The sequence below is a fragment of the Sinocyclocheilus rhinocerous genome, unplaced genomic scaffold, assembly GCF_001515625.1.
Source record: "Sinocyclocheilus rhinocerous isolate Xijiao unplaced genomic scaffold, SAMN03320098_v1.1 scaffold192, whole genome shotgun sequence".
NCBI lineage: Eukaryota > Metazoa > Chordata > Actinopteri > Cypriniformes > Cyprinidae > Sinocyclocheilus > Sinocyclocheilus rhinocerous.
Genome location: NW_015627892.1, coordinates 950,923 through 968,716, shown reverse-complemented (window position 1 = coordinate 968,716; position 17,794 = coordinate 950,923). Strand labels below are relative to the sequence as shown.

The 17,794-nt window shown below is 36.7% G+C and overlaps 1 protein-coding gene across 1 annotated transcript in view; it reads left to right on the top strand.

Moving 5' to 3' along the window:
- The first annotated feature begins 1,504 nt into the window (after positions 1-1,504).
- LOC107736908 (collagen alpha-1(I) chain-like) overlaps positions 1,505-17,794 on the top strand; it is a 49,323-nt gene continuing 33,033 nt past the window's right edge. Inside the window, exons 1-4 of the mRNA XM_016548297.1 lie at positions 1,505-1,770; positions 15,411-15,555; positions 15,836-15,994; positions 16,875-17,070. Coding sequence (XP_016403783.1) covers positions 1,650-1,770; positions 15,411-15,555; positions 15,836-15,994; positions 16,875-17,070 — 621 coding nt within the window. The 5' untranslated portion in view covers positions 1,505-1,649. The remainder of the gene's footprint in view (positions 1,771-15,410; positions 15,556-15,835; positions 15,995-16,874; positions 17,071-17,794) is intronic.

Sequence of the window (17,794 nt, the reverse complement as noted above, 5' to 3'; positions counted from 1 at the left end):
ATAGGTGGGGAATTGATGTTGTGTTACGCAACTTGTCGCTAAAAGGATGGTTAATGTAAAGACTTGATTTCTTTATTTTTTTACAGTATATGATGTCCTAGTGAACTGCCTTTGGCCACCATTTCCGTTTTGGGATGGAGATGAGTGTTGTGAACCCAATAGATCTTTGACTTCCCTTTATTTAGACATCACCTTTCCTCTTTAAAAATAAGGAAAAACAGAAAAAAAGAAGAAGAAAAAAAAATATATATATGCCAGGTGCCAAATTTATTACAGCACTAGTTTGTCTCTGTGTGCTGTATATTTTGTCCAACTGACCTGTGGCTAATCTCTTTGGATGATGTCATGTTTGCATGTTATGATGACATATGTGCATGTAGGAAATTGTACACCTTCATCCATGTTTTTCTATGAGGAGTAAATTAATTGGCTGTTGATATTTTTTTTTAAAGAAACAATCTTTGATACACTTACTTAGCCCTGGGTTTCTGGGAGAAAATTAGAAGACACTTCACTTCTCAGTTTGTTGTAAAAGAGTTGTTGAAAACAATAGAGTGATGCATGCACAGAGAAAACTGCCTCACTCCTGTGATCTGATGATCGATCTATAATGCCATATATTTCAGCCAATCGACTCTTGACAGTCTTATCATTTCTACCATTTGCATTTTGTATGAAAAAGCATCACTGAACTGAGAGATATATGGAAATAAAGCTTGGAAAAAATAGCCTTAATTCAATCTTTCATATACAGTTTAAGTTTTAATTTGGTAATGAAATGTTTGTGTCATGGACAAAGCTGAACCTATGAAATGCAAATGTCTAAATAGTTTTGCTCCCACAGAAAAAAAAAAAAAAAAATTTAATAATTAAAATTGTAAAATTTTAATAAAAATGAATGGTCTACATTTTTAAATTACTATTATTAAAAAACTATTATAAAATATTAAAAACTATTATTAAAATCAATTATTAAATATTAATATATTAATACAATTATTTCATTTTTTACATTTACCTGTACATAGCAGACTCGTTTATCTAGTCACTTCTGAATGAAAAATATCACAAGTAATTTAATAATTCATAAAACACAATGCTAAATTTTAACTAGATTTGTACACAAGCTAAAGCGCAAATACAACGCAGAAAATGTTTGCACTAAAACATTAACACACACATACTGTAAATGTATGACATATATGTAATATTTATTACAATATATGCTATTTATATAATGATTAGGGACGTATTACTGTGTTTAATTTTTATTTTATGTTTAATGTTTAAATTACTATATATAATGTTTAATCTCGTTATTTAATTATTTCATAATTAGTACTTTGATCCAGCACAGTCCTCCTCAGCCATTCTCATGCACTGATATGTTAATGAGCCTTGAGATACTGCTTCTCATTGGCCTGTGTCGAGGGTGTGGGTGGAGCCCCTCGAGCAAATACTGTACAGATGAAGGTGTCTAGCGGCAAGCGCGCGGTGTTCGCCAGGTGAGCAGAGTTCGCCAAACATCAACGGTAGACACGCGCCACTCCATTATTATTGTCCTCAGACCATTCTCATTACCACCTAAACTATTAAAATGCGATGAACAATCACAGTGTTTTTCTTGCGCCTTTATAAATTAGGCAAACATGATGCTTTCGCCAGTACTGTGGACAGCTGTTTTATTTACTTTCGTAAAAGCCAGCATCATGCACAGCGGTGCAACTGAATCACCAGATACGGAGAGCGGCTCGGGGATGCTGCTGACAGGTAAGACATCAAAATGTAATTAATTATTAGGCTATATTTAATTTGTATCGTTAATTTGTATCGTTTGTTTACATTTCTTGAGAATAGCGCATTACAAGGTGTCTGACAGGCCATTATTGTCGCAAATTTGCATGATTAAATAACTTTATAAATAGTAATTTCATTCATAAATGTCACTTTTATAGTAAATGTTTAATCTAAGATGTGAGCTCAAAATAAGTGATGGAAATATACACTTTCTCTCATACACAGGAAATGTTAACCTGTCTTGATGTTGGAAGTTCATTTATATAAATATTGTTGTATCCATATGTTTGATGTTCAGTGTTTCCCTCTGGGAGCCGCTGTTGTCTCAAGTTTTACTGTATAAAGAAGCAGGTGCAGGTACTTCAGCAATGAACTATTTTGCTGTTTTGTCCAAACACATGTTTAACAGATTTGTGGCAGATGTGAGGGCAATTAGTTCCAGCAATCTTGGGAGAGGGTAGAGGATGCCATCATCTCCACAAACAAATGTATATTGGCCTGAATTCATTTCTAAATTCTGTAAAATTGCCAAAAGGGTCATTTGCGTGCATAATGCACAAACAGATGGATTTGACAAATAATGCTTATGTTTAATCTGATGTTCTTTGACTTCTGCAATTAAATTGTGTTTATGCTTGATTTGTACAAAGGGAGCATGTTTAATCAAAACTGGCAAACTTGCAATGTCCCCCAGGGCTTTGTCAGCAAACGTTGCAAAATAATCAGTCTTTTGCTTTCTCTAGCGACTAGAAAAATAGCTATGCTTTTTTTTTTTTTGCCATGTCCAGATTTTTATAGTATTGCCATTAAAGGATGCACGATATATTTATATCAATTCAATATCAATTTGATGTTGAATATATGTCAAACAGTGCTGCATACAAATTTATGCATGTTCATTGCCCTTCATTCCCCTTCACTTGTAGCATTTAAAACAATTGATTTCAGTTTAATTGATCTGGGTTTTTTTTTTTTAGATAAAATGGTATAGAATTTTTATTTATTTATTTGTTTGTTTGTTTGTTTGTTATTTTAATTATAGTATACATTTTTATTTTTTTTAAATAAATACATTTTGTTATTTAATTGTAATTCTAATTAATAGAATTTTAATATTGGTTACCGGCTGAAACTAATTAATTATCGGCTAATTGGTATTGACCAGAAAATGAATTTGTGACCATTTCGATTATAAAACAGCTATGCATATATACATGTTATTTTGAAAATAATAATAAAAATTATATATACTGTATATATATATATATATATATATATATAATTTAGACTGCAAAATAACTCTGTATAAATGTAATTACATAAATACATACTGTATTAAGAAAAACAAAACAAATATATTAATATTAAATATTCATAATGTGTAAGTATTTATTGTTAGCAGTAGTATGATCATTCAGCTTTAGTGTGGCAGAACTAAAAAGGGTTCATTGTATTGGTGTTTGCTGTATTATAAATAAACTGTATCCGTAGCGGTCATTAACAAGCAATTTCAGGTTGATCTCTAAATCATGAAAACTACCCGAGTTCCTTTATAGTTTCTTTAAAAGTGTATAGAGCTTGTAAGAGACTCATGTGGGAATTTCGGTTGTATATAGCTCTAAACAATCTTAACATACCACAAGAACCGTGTTAGGTACTAAATGCCTGTTTGCTCATGTTTCATCCATCTTGTAAATCCAAGAACCAAGACGCACCCTCCTTGAGCTCATTAAGAGACTTTATTAGTTTTTAGCTCATTCTTCTTTTCAGTTGTTTTAATCAACCTTCTGTGATCTCAACAATCCTACAGAAAGGTAGGCTTGGATTTATGGGCTCAGATTTTACGGTCAGACTGACAGATGAACGGGTTTATTAAATCCAGACCGTAGCTGAAAAGTGAATGTAATTGCTGAGAGTCTGTGTGCTACAACGTGCCATGAAAAGCCCATTTAAACTCAACAGGTTCAGACTGAAAGGCCCGTAGTTATGTCATGCACACGCAATGCTTCTCCAGGTAGTGTAGCTTTATAACCAGCACTTGTCTTTGTGAGGTGGACGCCAGGTTATTTAAAAATTTATAGCTGTTATGCCAGCGCAATAAAACCAGTCGTGCTCGTGCAGATTCTGTTGTTTTAGCAAAATCAAAACACACTGGGAAATGTGGTGAAAATATGATCACCAATGATTCTGACAGATAACATTATGTGAATGCCGCCCACCATGGAGGTATGTTTGCTTGGTGATGTGATGTTATACTTTTGAAAGTGTATCTTCTCTTATGTTGGTCTTCTCTTCTGTTTTTACTGTACTTGTGTTGCTTTGGATCTTTTGACAGACTTGATGAATCGCATTCTTTTGTTTGGATATAGATATAGTTCTAAAAATTGTTCTCAATATTAAAGAATAGCATAGTTCACACCACAACTATAACGATACAGAGGAACGATATCGTTGTGATCACTTTCAAAACGATTTTTTTTCCAGCTGATGAACGATAAAACACTGACAGCCAATCAGAATCCATCCTGCTGTAATGAGCTCAAGAATTTAAAGCGACAGACGCATGTGCGCTTAGAATAAACAGACGATATCGTTCGCTGGTGTGGACGCTAATATCGTTATCTTTATAGTTATCATTCTTGGTGTGAACGGGGCTTTAGTCCGGTGTTATTTTGGACCCCATTGACTTTCATTACATGGACAAAAATTGTTGAAACATTCCTCAAAATATCTTCTTTTGGGGTCTACAGAACAATTTTTAGGTGAGCTGTCGCTTTAACCTTCTCCATTTTGTCACACCTGGATTTGAAGTTAATATTAATATTAGGTTAATATTAGCTTGTTTGAGGCTACATCTTGCCACACTAAACCCTCAGATTACACATATTGGTTTCTTAAAAAGCCAATGATAACCGTGCTCTCTGGTTGAACAGTACCAATGACTTTGTTGGTTTGATTTGATTGTGTTTAACATAAACCTGCCAGGTTTTGTCCTTGTCATCTTCATGGGGTTTGATTGGAGGTTGGCACCGTTTACTTCTGAGGCCCCCTTATGCCTCCAGCCCAGTGAGATTCGTGATTTATTACCACTTACGTTACACTCAATCACTGTTGTAATGTAATCTGCAATGTCAATGTCAGGCAGACAGACAGCTGGGGGGAAAAACTATAAATCAAGAAATAGCCTAATCATCAAATCAAGTTTTTTGGTGTTTTTTTTTATGTCCAGAGAGCTTTGCAGTGGTTGTGAGATTCAGATGGGATGTCTAGATATAAACATGCCACAAAAATGACCATATTTCTTGTGGGTTTGACACTCATGTTGAGGCCTATTGAGATTGTAAACATGCACAGCTGCCTGTAATGACACATCGCAGAGTGCTTTGTCTCCTCAAATGGCTGTTGATTCAAACAGTGAAGCAGAAACCATGGTAATATTATGTTAGCGAGCAAGAAAAATTATGAGAACACCTGGCGTCAATATGATTAATGCATCTGTAATAATTAAAAAGGGAAGTTGGTACACTACTACTCGCTCTCTTTTGTTGTCTCTCTTTTTCTCCACAAAAGTAACATTCTCTTTTGTTAAACACATCTGAAAGCTTCAATGGCTTCCCGCATCCAGGCTGGAAAAAAAAAAGGCTCAGGCATCCAAGGAAAACACCCGGCATGAGTTAGGAGTAGTGCCTGTCTGCTGGCTGGCTGACAAGAGCAGGCCTGCTGTAGATTTGGACATAATGGTGTTCTTGGCACTGTTTTGCCTTGAGGGAAACCTTAAAACTATCATGATATTGTAATTTATCTTAAAAAAAAAAACGGTGGGTATCAGACTAGAATAGCAGCCCCCACATCGCTGCTTGTATTCCGCACTGAAACATATGCCAGATGATGTCATGCTGTTCATGGGTACTTAAACACACTCATGTATTGGACTATTCAGCCGACAATGCAACCTGTTTCTACTGGCACACACTGGGGACCATTGACCTGTGGGCACTATGAATGACTTCACCACTAGCCAATTTGGGAAAATAAATATCCCGTTGGAACATATGGGCCAAATATGGCACACACATTACTGTTTAAAGAACCTCTAATTATAATGTCTGTGAAGAACCAGTGGTGGATTTAATTAGCATGCGTTATAAGGTGAAGATATTAACTGATTGTTTCGATTTGGGATGCTGACACAATGCAGCGTGCAGCCTCTCATACTTTATTGCTAAGTATAATGTTTGTAGTTGACTCAGATTATGTCCAGAGATTTAGCATCTTTTTGAGATTGAGATTGAATTTAAAGGGTTAGTTCACCCAAAAATGAAAATTAGACTGTGTTTTACTCACCCTCGAGGCATCCTAGGTGTATATGACTTTCTTCTTTCAGACGAATCCAGTCGGAGTTATATTAAAAATTGTTTTTGATCTTTCAAGCTGTTTCATGGCACTCAGCGGGTGTTGTAGTTTAACAGTCCACAAGTCGTCAAATAAAGCGCGCGCATTCATAATAAAATGTCCCTCACACGGCTCCGGGGGGTGAATAAAATCCTCCTGTAGTGAATCCTCCTGTAAGTCTTAAAAATTATATAATTTGAATGAGAGATTATTGTCTTTCTTTCTTTTCTGCTCACAAAACTTGCCTAAATGATTCAATCATGAATTAGACTGATTTAGTTAACCTTCACCTGTTTGATAAAGAATAGCTGTGTAAGTCAGCATGTCCTCATTAAGTGGATAGCTAGATAAACTTGTGTTTTATTATGCATTTAACAATTAATTTGATCACTAAATTATATGTGGTTCTGTTGTCACACACATAAAATATAATGCCTTCCAAACACACTTTAAAGATGTAAAAGCATTTATTACACAGTCTACTAAAAGACAACAAATACTCCACTAAACAGAAACACATTCATCCTTTTCAGTTCTCTGAAATAGTCACATCCCCAACCAGATAAGCAAGGTGTGATTATTTATTCGCAAGCATTGTCTGAATTTTCACGCAACAAGTTGTTTGTTGTGACGTTCAGCAGGATCTCATCTCCACTGAGGTGGGGGATTTGGACTTTAGTTAGGTTGACACCATATTTAATTTGATAAAAATAAAGAGATCTTACAAAAATTAAAAAAGAAAATGTTTAGATTTTTCTTGGTAAAACATGATTTATATGTGTTTGATGATAAATCTCAATTTCGAAAAATTGACACTTAAGATTGGTTTTGTGGTCCAAAATTTTGAGATCTCCTCAATCACCCTTGAAGGGCCTTGAGATGTTGAACATTATATGACTTCCCCAAAGGCTTCTCTATATATTTATTGGCTTTTCTGCTTTGTTTTTTAAACGGTAACGCTATCATTCTGTGTCTTTTCAATCAATTTGCTCTGCCTTCTAGCTTTATGCATGTTCACACAAATACCCCATCAGTGGAGATGTTTATCTTGGACCTTCCAACATCTTGTGATTATGCTTTATTAAAAGAAAGTAAAATAATTTCCCATTTTTGCTTCAAAATATTGTCTGCAGTATGTCTGCAGATTAATGTTTTTCCAAGTAAAATGGATCATATTTTTTTTTTATCAAAAATAAGCATCTCAAACAATTTTCCGAGTCTGTCTGCCAAACCTCAACAAAGGTCTTTTGCTGAGTTACGCAACATAGTTCATGTTAGGATCTGTACTCTTTTCCAAAGCTTCGTATAGATGTAGACAGTGAGCTACATAAATATTCCTCAAATTGTTTTTTAGGGAAAAAAATGATTAGTTGGCTCATGTTCAAAATAGAGGCATGGACTTGTCCTTAAAATGATGGATCTCCTTAAATGATTCCCATAGTATCTGTCAGTCTGTTTGTTTAAGTATTGGTTCATGTTAGATCACAAACCCAATCACTTCTATAGGTCTATGAATACAAATGAGATTATGCTGCCAATGTTCATATATTCTGAAAGATTCCAACAAATAAAACAGCCCTTTATGTGAGATTTTTTTTAAAACCTAGCCGTCTGATGATTCTATTTTCTTGATGTGAATGCTGGCATTCTGTAATGTTTTCTTTGCCATGTTTGTGCTGGCATTTTTCATTCTCTTTCAGACATGCTCAGCGTTTCTGCTCAGCTTGTAACAGGCATCTGTAGCCTGCTGCGAGCTTGTGTTCTCTGTTTTTCTCATCTGGTGCAGAACACATGTTACATGCAGTCACCTCCTGACCTACAGATGAACACCACTCCCCTCATGGGCTTTCACACTTTCTCACAAGCACAGGGTGATATCTGTTTTCACATCCAAACGTCATCTCAACACAAGCCAAAAAGTAAAAACATCGACATGTTTCTATTGGTATGTAGTCGCCCAAACAAAATATTTATGGTCAGTCATTATTTGAATTTAGATCTAATATGGCACAATGTTGCACCTGTAGTAGTCGGCAATAGTTTAGTTGATTTTAAGGATAAAAAATTTTTAAAAATTTGCATGAATATATATATATATATATATGAGAAAAAGAATTGGGGTTGATTTTCCAGAACATGATGTAAACTTGCTAAGTCTTGTTAATAACAGCTACCCCTTGTAACAATCTCTGGAAGGAAGGACCCAAAAGCTGAAGAATGCTTAACTCCAATTTATTGAAGCACAATAATAAACAGTACAAGCCAAACAGCTTGAGACCACTTCTGGACCAGGAGGAGACAGGAGAATGGTTAGGCAGGCAAGGTCAAAGTCCGGGGCAGTCCACCAGCAACCAAATCCAATTTACAAGACGAGAAACAGAGTCGGGCACGCGAGAAGGTCAGGCTAGGCACAGACAGATCAATCCAGGCTATCCAAAACTCAGTCCAGAACAGGCAGATGATCATAACAGCGAGGCAATCCAGAAAGGCAAACAGAACCCCCGGGGAAATCCAAACTCCAGAGTAACAGTCCATTAGGTCAGCAACACATAACAGTCCAGGATCAGTGGGTTCTGAAGAAAAACAGGGAACTGCAACACAACTGGCAGAAAGAAAATTCATAAGAAAAACAAAACCAACTAAATAACAAGACTTGAACAAGAAAATAATCAAACTAGTGAGCGGCAAAGAAACAGAAAACACTAGCAAAAAGCAAAGAAAGAAACAGCATAGATATAGGAGAGAAATCAAGCAGTGAAAGAAAACAGGTGCGCTCTAACGAGCGATCACACGGATTATGAAATGCTATCAGCTGTGTGTGAACGCACGTGGAAGAACAAAAACAAGGGAAAAAAGAAGACAAGAGGGAGATCAAACCCGAGTCCGGACACCCCTACATGTAGGCTTATATGGTATGACAATAAAAAATCTTCTGTATTACATCTCTAGACTAAATCTGTTTTTAAAGACTGGCAAGATTTTAGGGAGTACAAAAATATTTTGAGTTCAAAATGTTTTGAGTAAAAGAAAAAAAAATGTACAAAAACCTAATACAAGCTCAAATTCATTTTTCTTCCCATAATGTTTTATAGTGCATTTCATGACAATGTTAGTATGTGTTGCATTCCAGAAGGAGGTGCTATAGCGAACATTAGCATAAATGGTCTGCATTTACAGTCAGTTTTCTCTTTCAGGTCAGCTGTCAAAGCAACAGTTCCTTGGTCAACCAGCTTCACCACAAAGACCACCATGGTCAACCAACATTTTTCGTTGGTGAATGGCTTTACAGCATGGCTGTACTTGTCCACCAGCGTCAAACCAGAACGGAAATTCATGCTGGTCCAAGGTGGTCTTTACAACAGTATGTTTAATCTAATAGACGTCTTTGACATAACAGTAGACAAATAATTTTATAGTTGGATAGCTGCTACAAAGCCAAGGTTTGACATACTGTAGATATTTGACAGCCGACTAACACAAATCACATGCTAGACATGTCTGACCTCAACCATAATACATATTTACCTTCTGATTACCTCCATTCATGTTTGCAATAAACCATGGTGAATTTGACCAGGAGCTATTTCAGTCATCTGTCTCCTGTTGTTGTCTGCAGATGGGTATTCACAGGTGTCTGGTTTGAGATGCATCCTTTTTTTCTGATGCAATGCCATTGTGCCTCTCATGGTTTTGGCCATTACATTTTAGACAGTTTAAGTGGAGGGACCAAGTCAAGTCAGGGCTAAGTCATAAAAAAATATATGTGAAATATAAGAAAAATATTTAAAGTACCTGCTGCTAATATTGAGTTATTGGAGTTATATGTTTGTATATGGCTAGGGAGCTTTAAATAATTTATATATAAAAAATCAGCTCTACTAGAATAACTCAAGTGAATCAAACACATGAGGAAGAACCCAATAGATTGGTTGATTCACTTTATGGCACTGCCTTGCATAATCGAAAGCATGAAAATCATTTTATGTTCTTTAAAAAAAGAAGAAAAGAATGAATGACATGAGGTTTTCATAGGCAAGTCAAATGAAGAGTTTTCACAATGATCAGGGGTGTGATGTCCTGCATGATCAGTGGGATTAATATTCTGTGTTCAAGTAAAATTGACCCTGTAAAGCAGATGTTTTTCTCGTTTGATGAAATGTGTGAACCCCATTTCGTAACATACGAGAGCAGAACATTTTGGGAATTTTCAACTGCCTCTTATCAGTCATCACTGCAAAGCGTCATCGTGTCACATGGGATCAATATAACCTCTGACCTCTCACCTGCCTTTCAGAACATGAGCTCCATGTCTGGTTTCTCATCTCCATATATCCTCTGAGAGCTTTCATGGAGTCTGTATCACAGCCCATCAATCCAGCCTTTCTGAGGCAGTTTTAACCAGCTTTCAGTCGCCTGGTAGGTCCTAGTGAGACGACTTCTGGACCTTAACATCTGCTTGGATGATTCAACTACCAGAACCTTCTCACAGAACCCGAAAAATAACTTTTTAAGTGACTATTCCAAAAGTTGTTTTAATGGATAGTTCTCTTTATTTTTCACAATTTCTTACTTTTATAGCCTGTTCTCCTCAGCCTCCTTAGGATGAATCGCTTTATTTTCCTAAAAATTAAAATAAGTTTAAATGTAAAATTGTTCTATCATCCTGTCTGCTTGTAAAGCCTAAAACCTTTAGAATTTTTTTTTGTTAAACTAAAACACCGCTTTATTAATTCAACATTCTACATTAAGTTTGTCTAAAATGTAATTATTTTTCCTTAAATTCAAATTTAAACACATTGCATTACACCAAATACACAACATAATGTTCTTTTTAGCAACGTCATATGACTCCTTTAAAACCTTTGCTTTAAATATGCCACACTTAAAGCTTTTGGGTTTCATCCTTCTGGTATTTTACTCATGTGAATTTAAATGCTTGCATTGGGACATTATTTATTTCACCTTCTTATGTAAAGGTTACTGTTTTGCATCAGTCTTGTCATTCCATGTGCTTTTAAACTCTAAGCTGTCTGTGGCTCATGAATTTATGGCTTGACCGTAAGGGCTTTGCTTTTATTCTTTAGGTCAATCCTCCTGCAGCATCTCGTTTCAAATTAGTCTACTGACGGATTCTTCTAACCACTACAAACCATTATGGAAGAGTTATGAGAGGGATGCAGACTTTACTACCAGGGCAGAACAACTAATTCATCTGCCTTCAAATTATCTTTCCATCACATTGTCTCTGGCACATTCCTTCTTTGTGTCGCTCTCTTGTGTTGTTCACTCTTGACCTCTCCAAGTGGTCCATCTAGCTCTGTATTTTGGAAAAGAGCTTGCACTTTTTACCACAAATGTTGTTTGTTTCTCAAGAAATGTTCCAACAAGCACGCGTGAGTGATCGTGAGGGTCTTCACTGCAGGGCATGGGCATAGATGAAGGGGCTTTCATTTGAGATGCATTTGTGGCTTTTGATGCATGTCTTGGAAAACAATGCTAGTACTGTGTTATGGCTGCTGAGACGCCATGGAGAAGTTATTATCATATATTGTAATTACTTACAGAATGCCAAACAATCCTTATTCAAATAGTTCTCTGACATTTGATCAATTATTCTCATTATGCATCACATAGAGGTGATGACAGGGAATGAAGCAGTGGTTTTGTACTTGATACTTTTATATTAGTTACTTTTAAATTACCAAAACCTTTTGACTACTAAGTGAAATTGTTTAACCCTTGTGCTGTGCTGAAAATCCTTTACCTAATTTAGTGTTCCTGGTCAAAAGTGACCTGCGTTTTGAAAATGGCTTTTAAATCTCTCATTATGCTGAATTATCACCAAATCTTGGATTTATTATTTTCTTTCAGATGGTCATAGGCCTCGTTGATCTGAGCTTATGCACCTCAGTTTTTGAGTGTAAAATACATAATTTGTAGATAATTTTGCCAGTGTTCATTTAAAAACTGAGGTGCAGAAGTTCAGATAAATCAGGCCTACAATCAATCAGTTCCAAAAAGAAAAAACAAAACCTGTTAACTGAAAAAAAACAAAAAAAAACAAGTTGATATAAAGGTGGAATTGAGTATTTGGTAATAATATGGCTTAATGAGAAACTGATAAGAATTTTTTTGAAGGGGACTGGGACTGGGAACACTTCAGGCTGCCCTATATAATTGGGGTACTAAATGTAATCATATTCATATTGTAATTTAACAATTAATTTGAACTAATAAAGCATTTTTGATCAAACTCTTCTGTGTTCTAATTGTATTACTTTTTTATTATTATTTTATGAATGATAAGAGCCGTAGTTTCAAAGCACACTTTCCACACCAACTCTTACTAACTTGTAATTAATGAAGTTTGTCTTTTGTCGGAGTGGATTTATTGTGGCTACACTGAAAAGCCCTGTTATCCACTCTGTTGCACATCCATGTGGCAGTCGTACGGCTTGCAGACATGATGTGTCCTAGAGGAATGCTCTCCTTGGCTTAGTCCATGGTCTCCCCAGCACGGCCATGTAGGCCTGAGCCTAATGCTTGGCTGATGAGAATGCATCACCCACAGCTCTCACAGAAAGTATTCAGACAGTATGCGTTGTGTGACCCCCAAATCAATCTCCCCTGTCATAAACACAGCTTTGAACATGAGCCGTGTTTTGAAACCCAGACACCACGGTGCCCTCAGGATATGGCGGTAGTTTATGAGTGCATGCGTTTCAAGTAAGAACGATTTCAGGCGTCTGGTTTGTTGTTGTTTTTTTTTTTTCTGTGTGTTGTCATTTCTGTGTCGTCGGAAACTGAGGGGAAATGCATCAGTCATTTTTCTGGAGTGAACTTGGGTTAGAGCTGTTTAACCTTAACCTTTCCTGAAAGCGAGGAGTGTATCCTTTCTCTAGTCCCCTTTTGTTCTCTCTTCTCCTCCATGTTCTTCTTTCTTTTTCAGAGTTTTTTGATAAATGATTCCATGTTGCCATGATGCTTCACAAGCAAATATCTCTCTGACCAGATCTCTAGTTTATAATTTAAATGAGTGGAACATCCTTGTAGGACCTTTTATTCCAATGTAATTTAAGATGACAACATCTCCACATCTGGACTGAACTCCACATCATCTGAGCTTTGATGTGAGTGTGATGTCATATCCACAGTATTTATGGATCTTTTTGTTAGTCTAAAGCAGGTTTTAACCTGAAAATCACTTCTTTTGTTTTCAGCCAGCAGACTCAGTTTGTTGATATATCATTGTAAGGACAGGAAGTAAGCCAAATTCTCCCAGAATATCGGTAAAAATTCCACTGGATAGCTCATGTATGGGGTAATATTGTTGGCTAATGGTTCAGAAACAATCATAGTGTTTTGAGAGGTGGATTTTAGTCTGTGTCACCAGATAGGGGTCTGCATATGTTTCCAGCATGAAACTGTGTGACCTATACAGCTTGACTAATAGCCATAAATAATGTGACAACCGCCATGAAATTGGCAGGAGTGCTATGTAGAATCTAGCTGTCCATTTAGAACTGTTATATTGCAGCAAAAAGAATATATTTATATTTAAAGAAAATGTTAGTAAGAATTACTGAAATTTCATATGCGAGAAATTGATCTGGTGAAAAATCTGGTGAAAGTTTTGAGCATGTTCACTTTGGAATGTGTTTACTATGAGACCCAGGGAGAGTAAGGGAAGATGGGGATGTGTAATCCTGTTGGAGCAATTACATGTTCCCGGAAAAAGGCTTGCAGTCCTGTTGCAGTGCTCCCAAAAGCAGTGTAATGCAGTGTAACCCAAAGGTCGCGGGTTCGATCTCGGTACTGGCAGGGATTGTAGGTGGGGGGAGTGAATGTACAGCGCTCTCTTCCACCTTCAATACCACGACTGAGGTGAGACCCTTGAGCAAGGCACCGAACCCCCAACTGCTCCCCTGGCGCCGCAGCGTTGGCTGCCCACCGTGTGTTCACGGTGTGTGTGTTTGTTCACTACTCACTGCTGTGTGCGTGTGTGCACTTGGATGGGTTAAATGCAGAGCACAAATTCTGAGTGTGCGACACCATACTTGGCAACACGTCACTTTCACTTCACTTCACTTCACTTTTTCATCAAGAATGCATTAAATTGATCAAAAGTGACAGTAAAGGCATTTATAATGTTATAAAATGTTTATTTTTAAATAAATGCTGTTCTTTTGAACTTCCTATTCATTAAAGAATCTAGAAAATATGTATCATGTTTCCACAAAAATATGAAGCTGCACAGCTATTTTCAACATTGATTATAAGAAATGTTTCTTGAGCACCAAATCAGCATATTAGAATGATTTGTAAATAATTACCTGATTATATTTAAGAATATTACTGTTTTACTGTATTTTTGATCAAATAAATAATGGGTTATATATTTTTTTTTTTTCAAAAAACTGACGTCACACTATAAATTTTAATATTTGCTATTTATTGTTTATCAGCCATAACACTGTATTCTAGACATGAATTTCTTGTAAATTAAGTCTGCACTCCAATCCAAAGCCTATGGTGATGGATCAGTTCCCAAGTGTGTTTCAGATCTGCTCATTACAAACTGTTCTTTCTGAGTACCTCTCTCTCTCTCTCTCTCTCTCTCTCTCTCTCTCATTTGATTAAATGCAGCATTCAGCAAGATTTATTTGTCTCATTTTGCACAATGCTACACACTAAAACACAAGCCTGCAACCTAGGGGCAATAGATATGTGTACGCACATAAACATTAGCAAGCACACAGTATACTCTGTAAATTAAGTCATTCAGCACCCACAGGAAACGAGTATGTTAAAGAGGGAACACAATGGTGGGCACTATGGGGGTATGACTGCACCTTTTAAGACCAGCTGACTTGTTATGACCCTCTAATGAAAGGGCTGAACAGGTCTGTTACTCCATACGGTGAACTGATTTCCTAAGTGACTGCTCTCACACAGACTTACCTCAGAGTTGCTAAGACCTCAACAGAGCTAATGATTAATACTGCAAAAATGCATCTAGACAACAGAGCCTTTTGTTTACAGGCGCGGTTTTCATCTGTACCTGCTGAGATATACAAAACAGATGTTTCTGGGATCCATTTTGCAATCTTGGTTAGACCTAGTCCTCCTGGGACTTGCCCACCCTCCTGTCTTTCAGGGAAAAAAAGTTTTGTTAAAAATGTGCTTAATGGGCCTAACATTTTTTTCCTCTTGTTTGACAGAACCAATAGACCTTCTTGATCATCTGTGGCAGGTGGCTAATCGCAGCAATGCATCAGTAACACAGGAAAGCCAAAGATGTCCAGTCCTGCATGTAGGCCAGTACTCCACCCTCTCTATACCACTACGACAGGTGTTTGGACACAGGTACACACACTTATTGTCCGCTGACATTTTTATTTTTTCATTTTATTATGTTTTTCCGTTTAGACACTGCAAACTTGGTTTGTATGTGCATCAATCTTAATGCATGTACATAGACAATATAAAAATGTTGTGTCCTTGCGAGAATAACCTCAAAACCACTTTGTAACTGATGTTATGAAACTTGAATTTATTCATTTATTTTAATTTTATATATAATATTATTTCTTAAAATCAATGTAGGCATGTAATTCTTAGCCTTTCTCTCTCATTTCTTTCTCAGGTTTGGTGATGAGTTCAGTTTGCTGTTGCATCTGCGTAGCTCCCAGTCTGAAGACCGCAGTGTGCTGACCTTCCTCTGCCCAGACGGACACATTCTCCTGCAGATTCGTATTAGTGCCTACACCTTTACCTTCATCAGCACCCAACAACGACACTATGAGTGAGTCTTCAGTTTTCTTTTCTTTTCCTCTATTTTATTTTATTTGTTAAATTATTCTTAAATGGGGATTAACAGGGAACCATCTGAAAACTCAAATTACTTGGTGGTCTTCATTATTTTGTGGTTCATACTTTGGTTCCAAAGCTGTCATCTTGGCAGGAAAAAGATCATTAAAAAGGCACATCTCAGTGAATCCTGTTATGAAACCACAGCCTGTTTAATCCCTCTCTTATTTTCTGTTGCTTGCTTTTGAATGTCATTGACTTTCTTTGTTCCTCTTCCATGATGACAAAACCATCCTCATCGTCTCCTCATTCTTATGAAAGTATTAGTTTTGGCCAAGGGTTCATTTTAAACACAAGCACAAACCCCTCTGTGTTGAGGAGCTCTGTGATATATTAAACCAAGATTTCTGGATTTGGCTTAAGTTTAAGCCAAGCCTTACAGTCGAGATGTGTAAATGAGGCATGGGATTTAACTCATGGCCTCTCAAAACTAATATTTGGACCTGTCACCTAATTACCCACCTGCGGGACAAAATAAATGGAAATTTTACACTCACATTTTACTTGTTTGTGATTCTCATTTATTATGAGATGGCATAACAATGCCATAATGTTCTTGCTGTGTTCTCATATGGGTTTCTGTTTAGTTTAAGCTTGCATATACAAAAAAAATATATATTTAATTTGTCATTACACAGACAGGAAGCATTATGGCTCTGAATTTTTTGCCAGGAAATTTAATGGATTTTGCTTTTCTTGCGTTCTCCCGACTCTCCCTGTTCTCCAATGCTTTAGCATGTGATTTGACCAGCCCACCCTGTCAAGAAAACTAAATAAAGTAGTTTGTTTTTCAAAACCCGTTGTGTCATTCCCAGGTTCCCCGTGGCAGTGCTGTCTGATGGGGGTTGGCACCGCATGGCGGTCAGTGTCTCCTCGGGCCGGTTGGCGTTGTATGTGGATTGCTCCATGGTTGAGAGCGTGGACTGGGCATACAAGGACGGTTTGGGAATCTCCACTGATGGCCTGGTTATGGTTGGTGGAATCATTGAGGGTTTTGAGACACCTTTTGAGGTCAGTATGTGATAATGAGGTCTAAACATGCAAGGTTGTAGTACCCATCACTTACTGTGTGATGAGAAAAGTATATCCTTCATCAACACATACTGTAAATACTGTAAATCTCCAAAACGTTCCCAGTTGGCATTTAAACCCAAAGTCAGGTTTATGGAGGATGAGGGGCTCTCAGTGTATAGGAGTTACTATACCCCAAGCTGAACATCTGCGTTTATACTCATCCAAGATTCCAGATGAATTGGACATTCCGTTGCTGACAAGCGGATAGAGATTTTATATTTTTTATGTGCAACTGTCTGTTACAAACTGCCAGCATGGTTTCTTACATAAATAATATCTGATGCAAAATTGAACAAGAGTATGATTTGTTGGTTTACAAAAATTGCATGGCATAACACAAGGTATTTCCCATAGTGCAGATATCCTAAATCCGACGTTTCCAATCCATTAATGCATTGTTCATACTGACAGACACATTTATTTACAAGACCACCCAATAGTTCACCCAAAAATGTAAATTTCCTGAAAATTTACTCCAAGATCAATCCAAGATGTTTCAATCCAAGAGTTTATTTCTTCAGCAATTTGGAGAAATACAGCATTACATGACTTGTGAATGGGTGCCGTCACCCATTCACTGCAGAGGATCCATTGGTGAGCAAGTGATGTAATGCTAAATTTCTCCAAATCTGTTCCGATGAAGAAGAAAAAAACATCTACA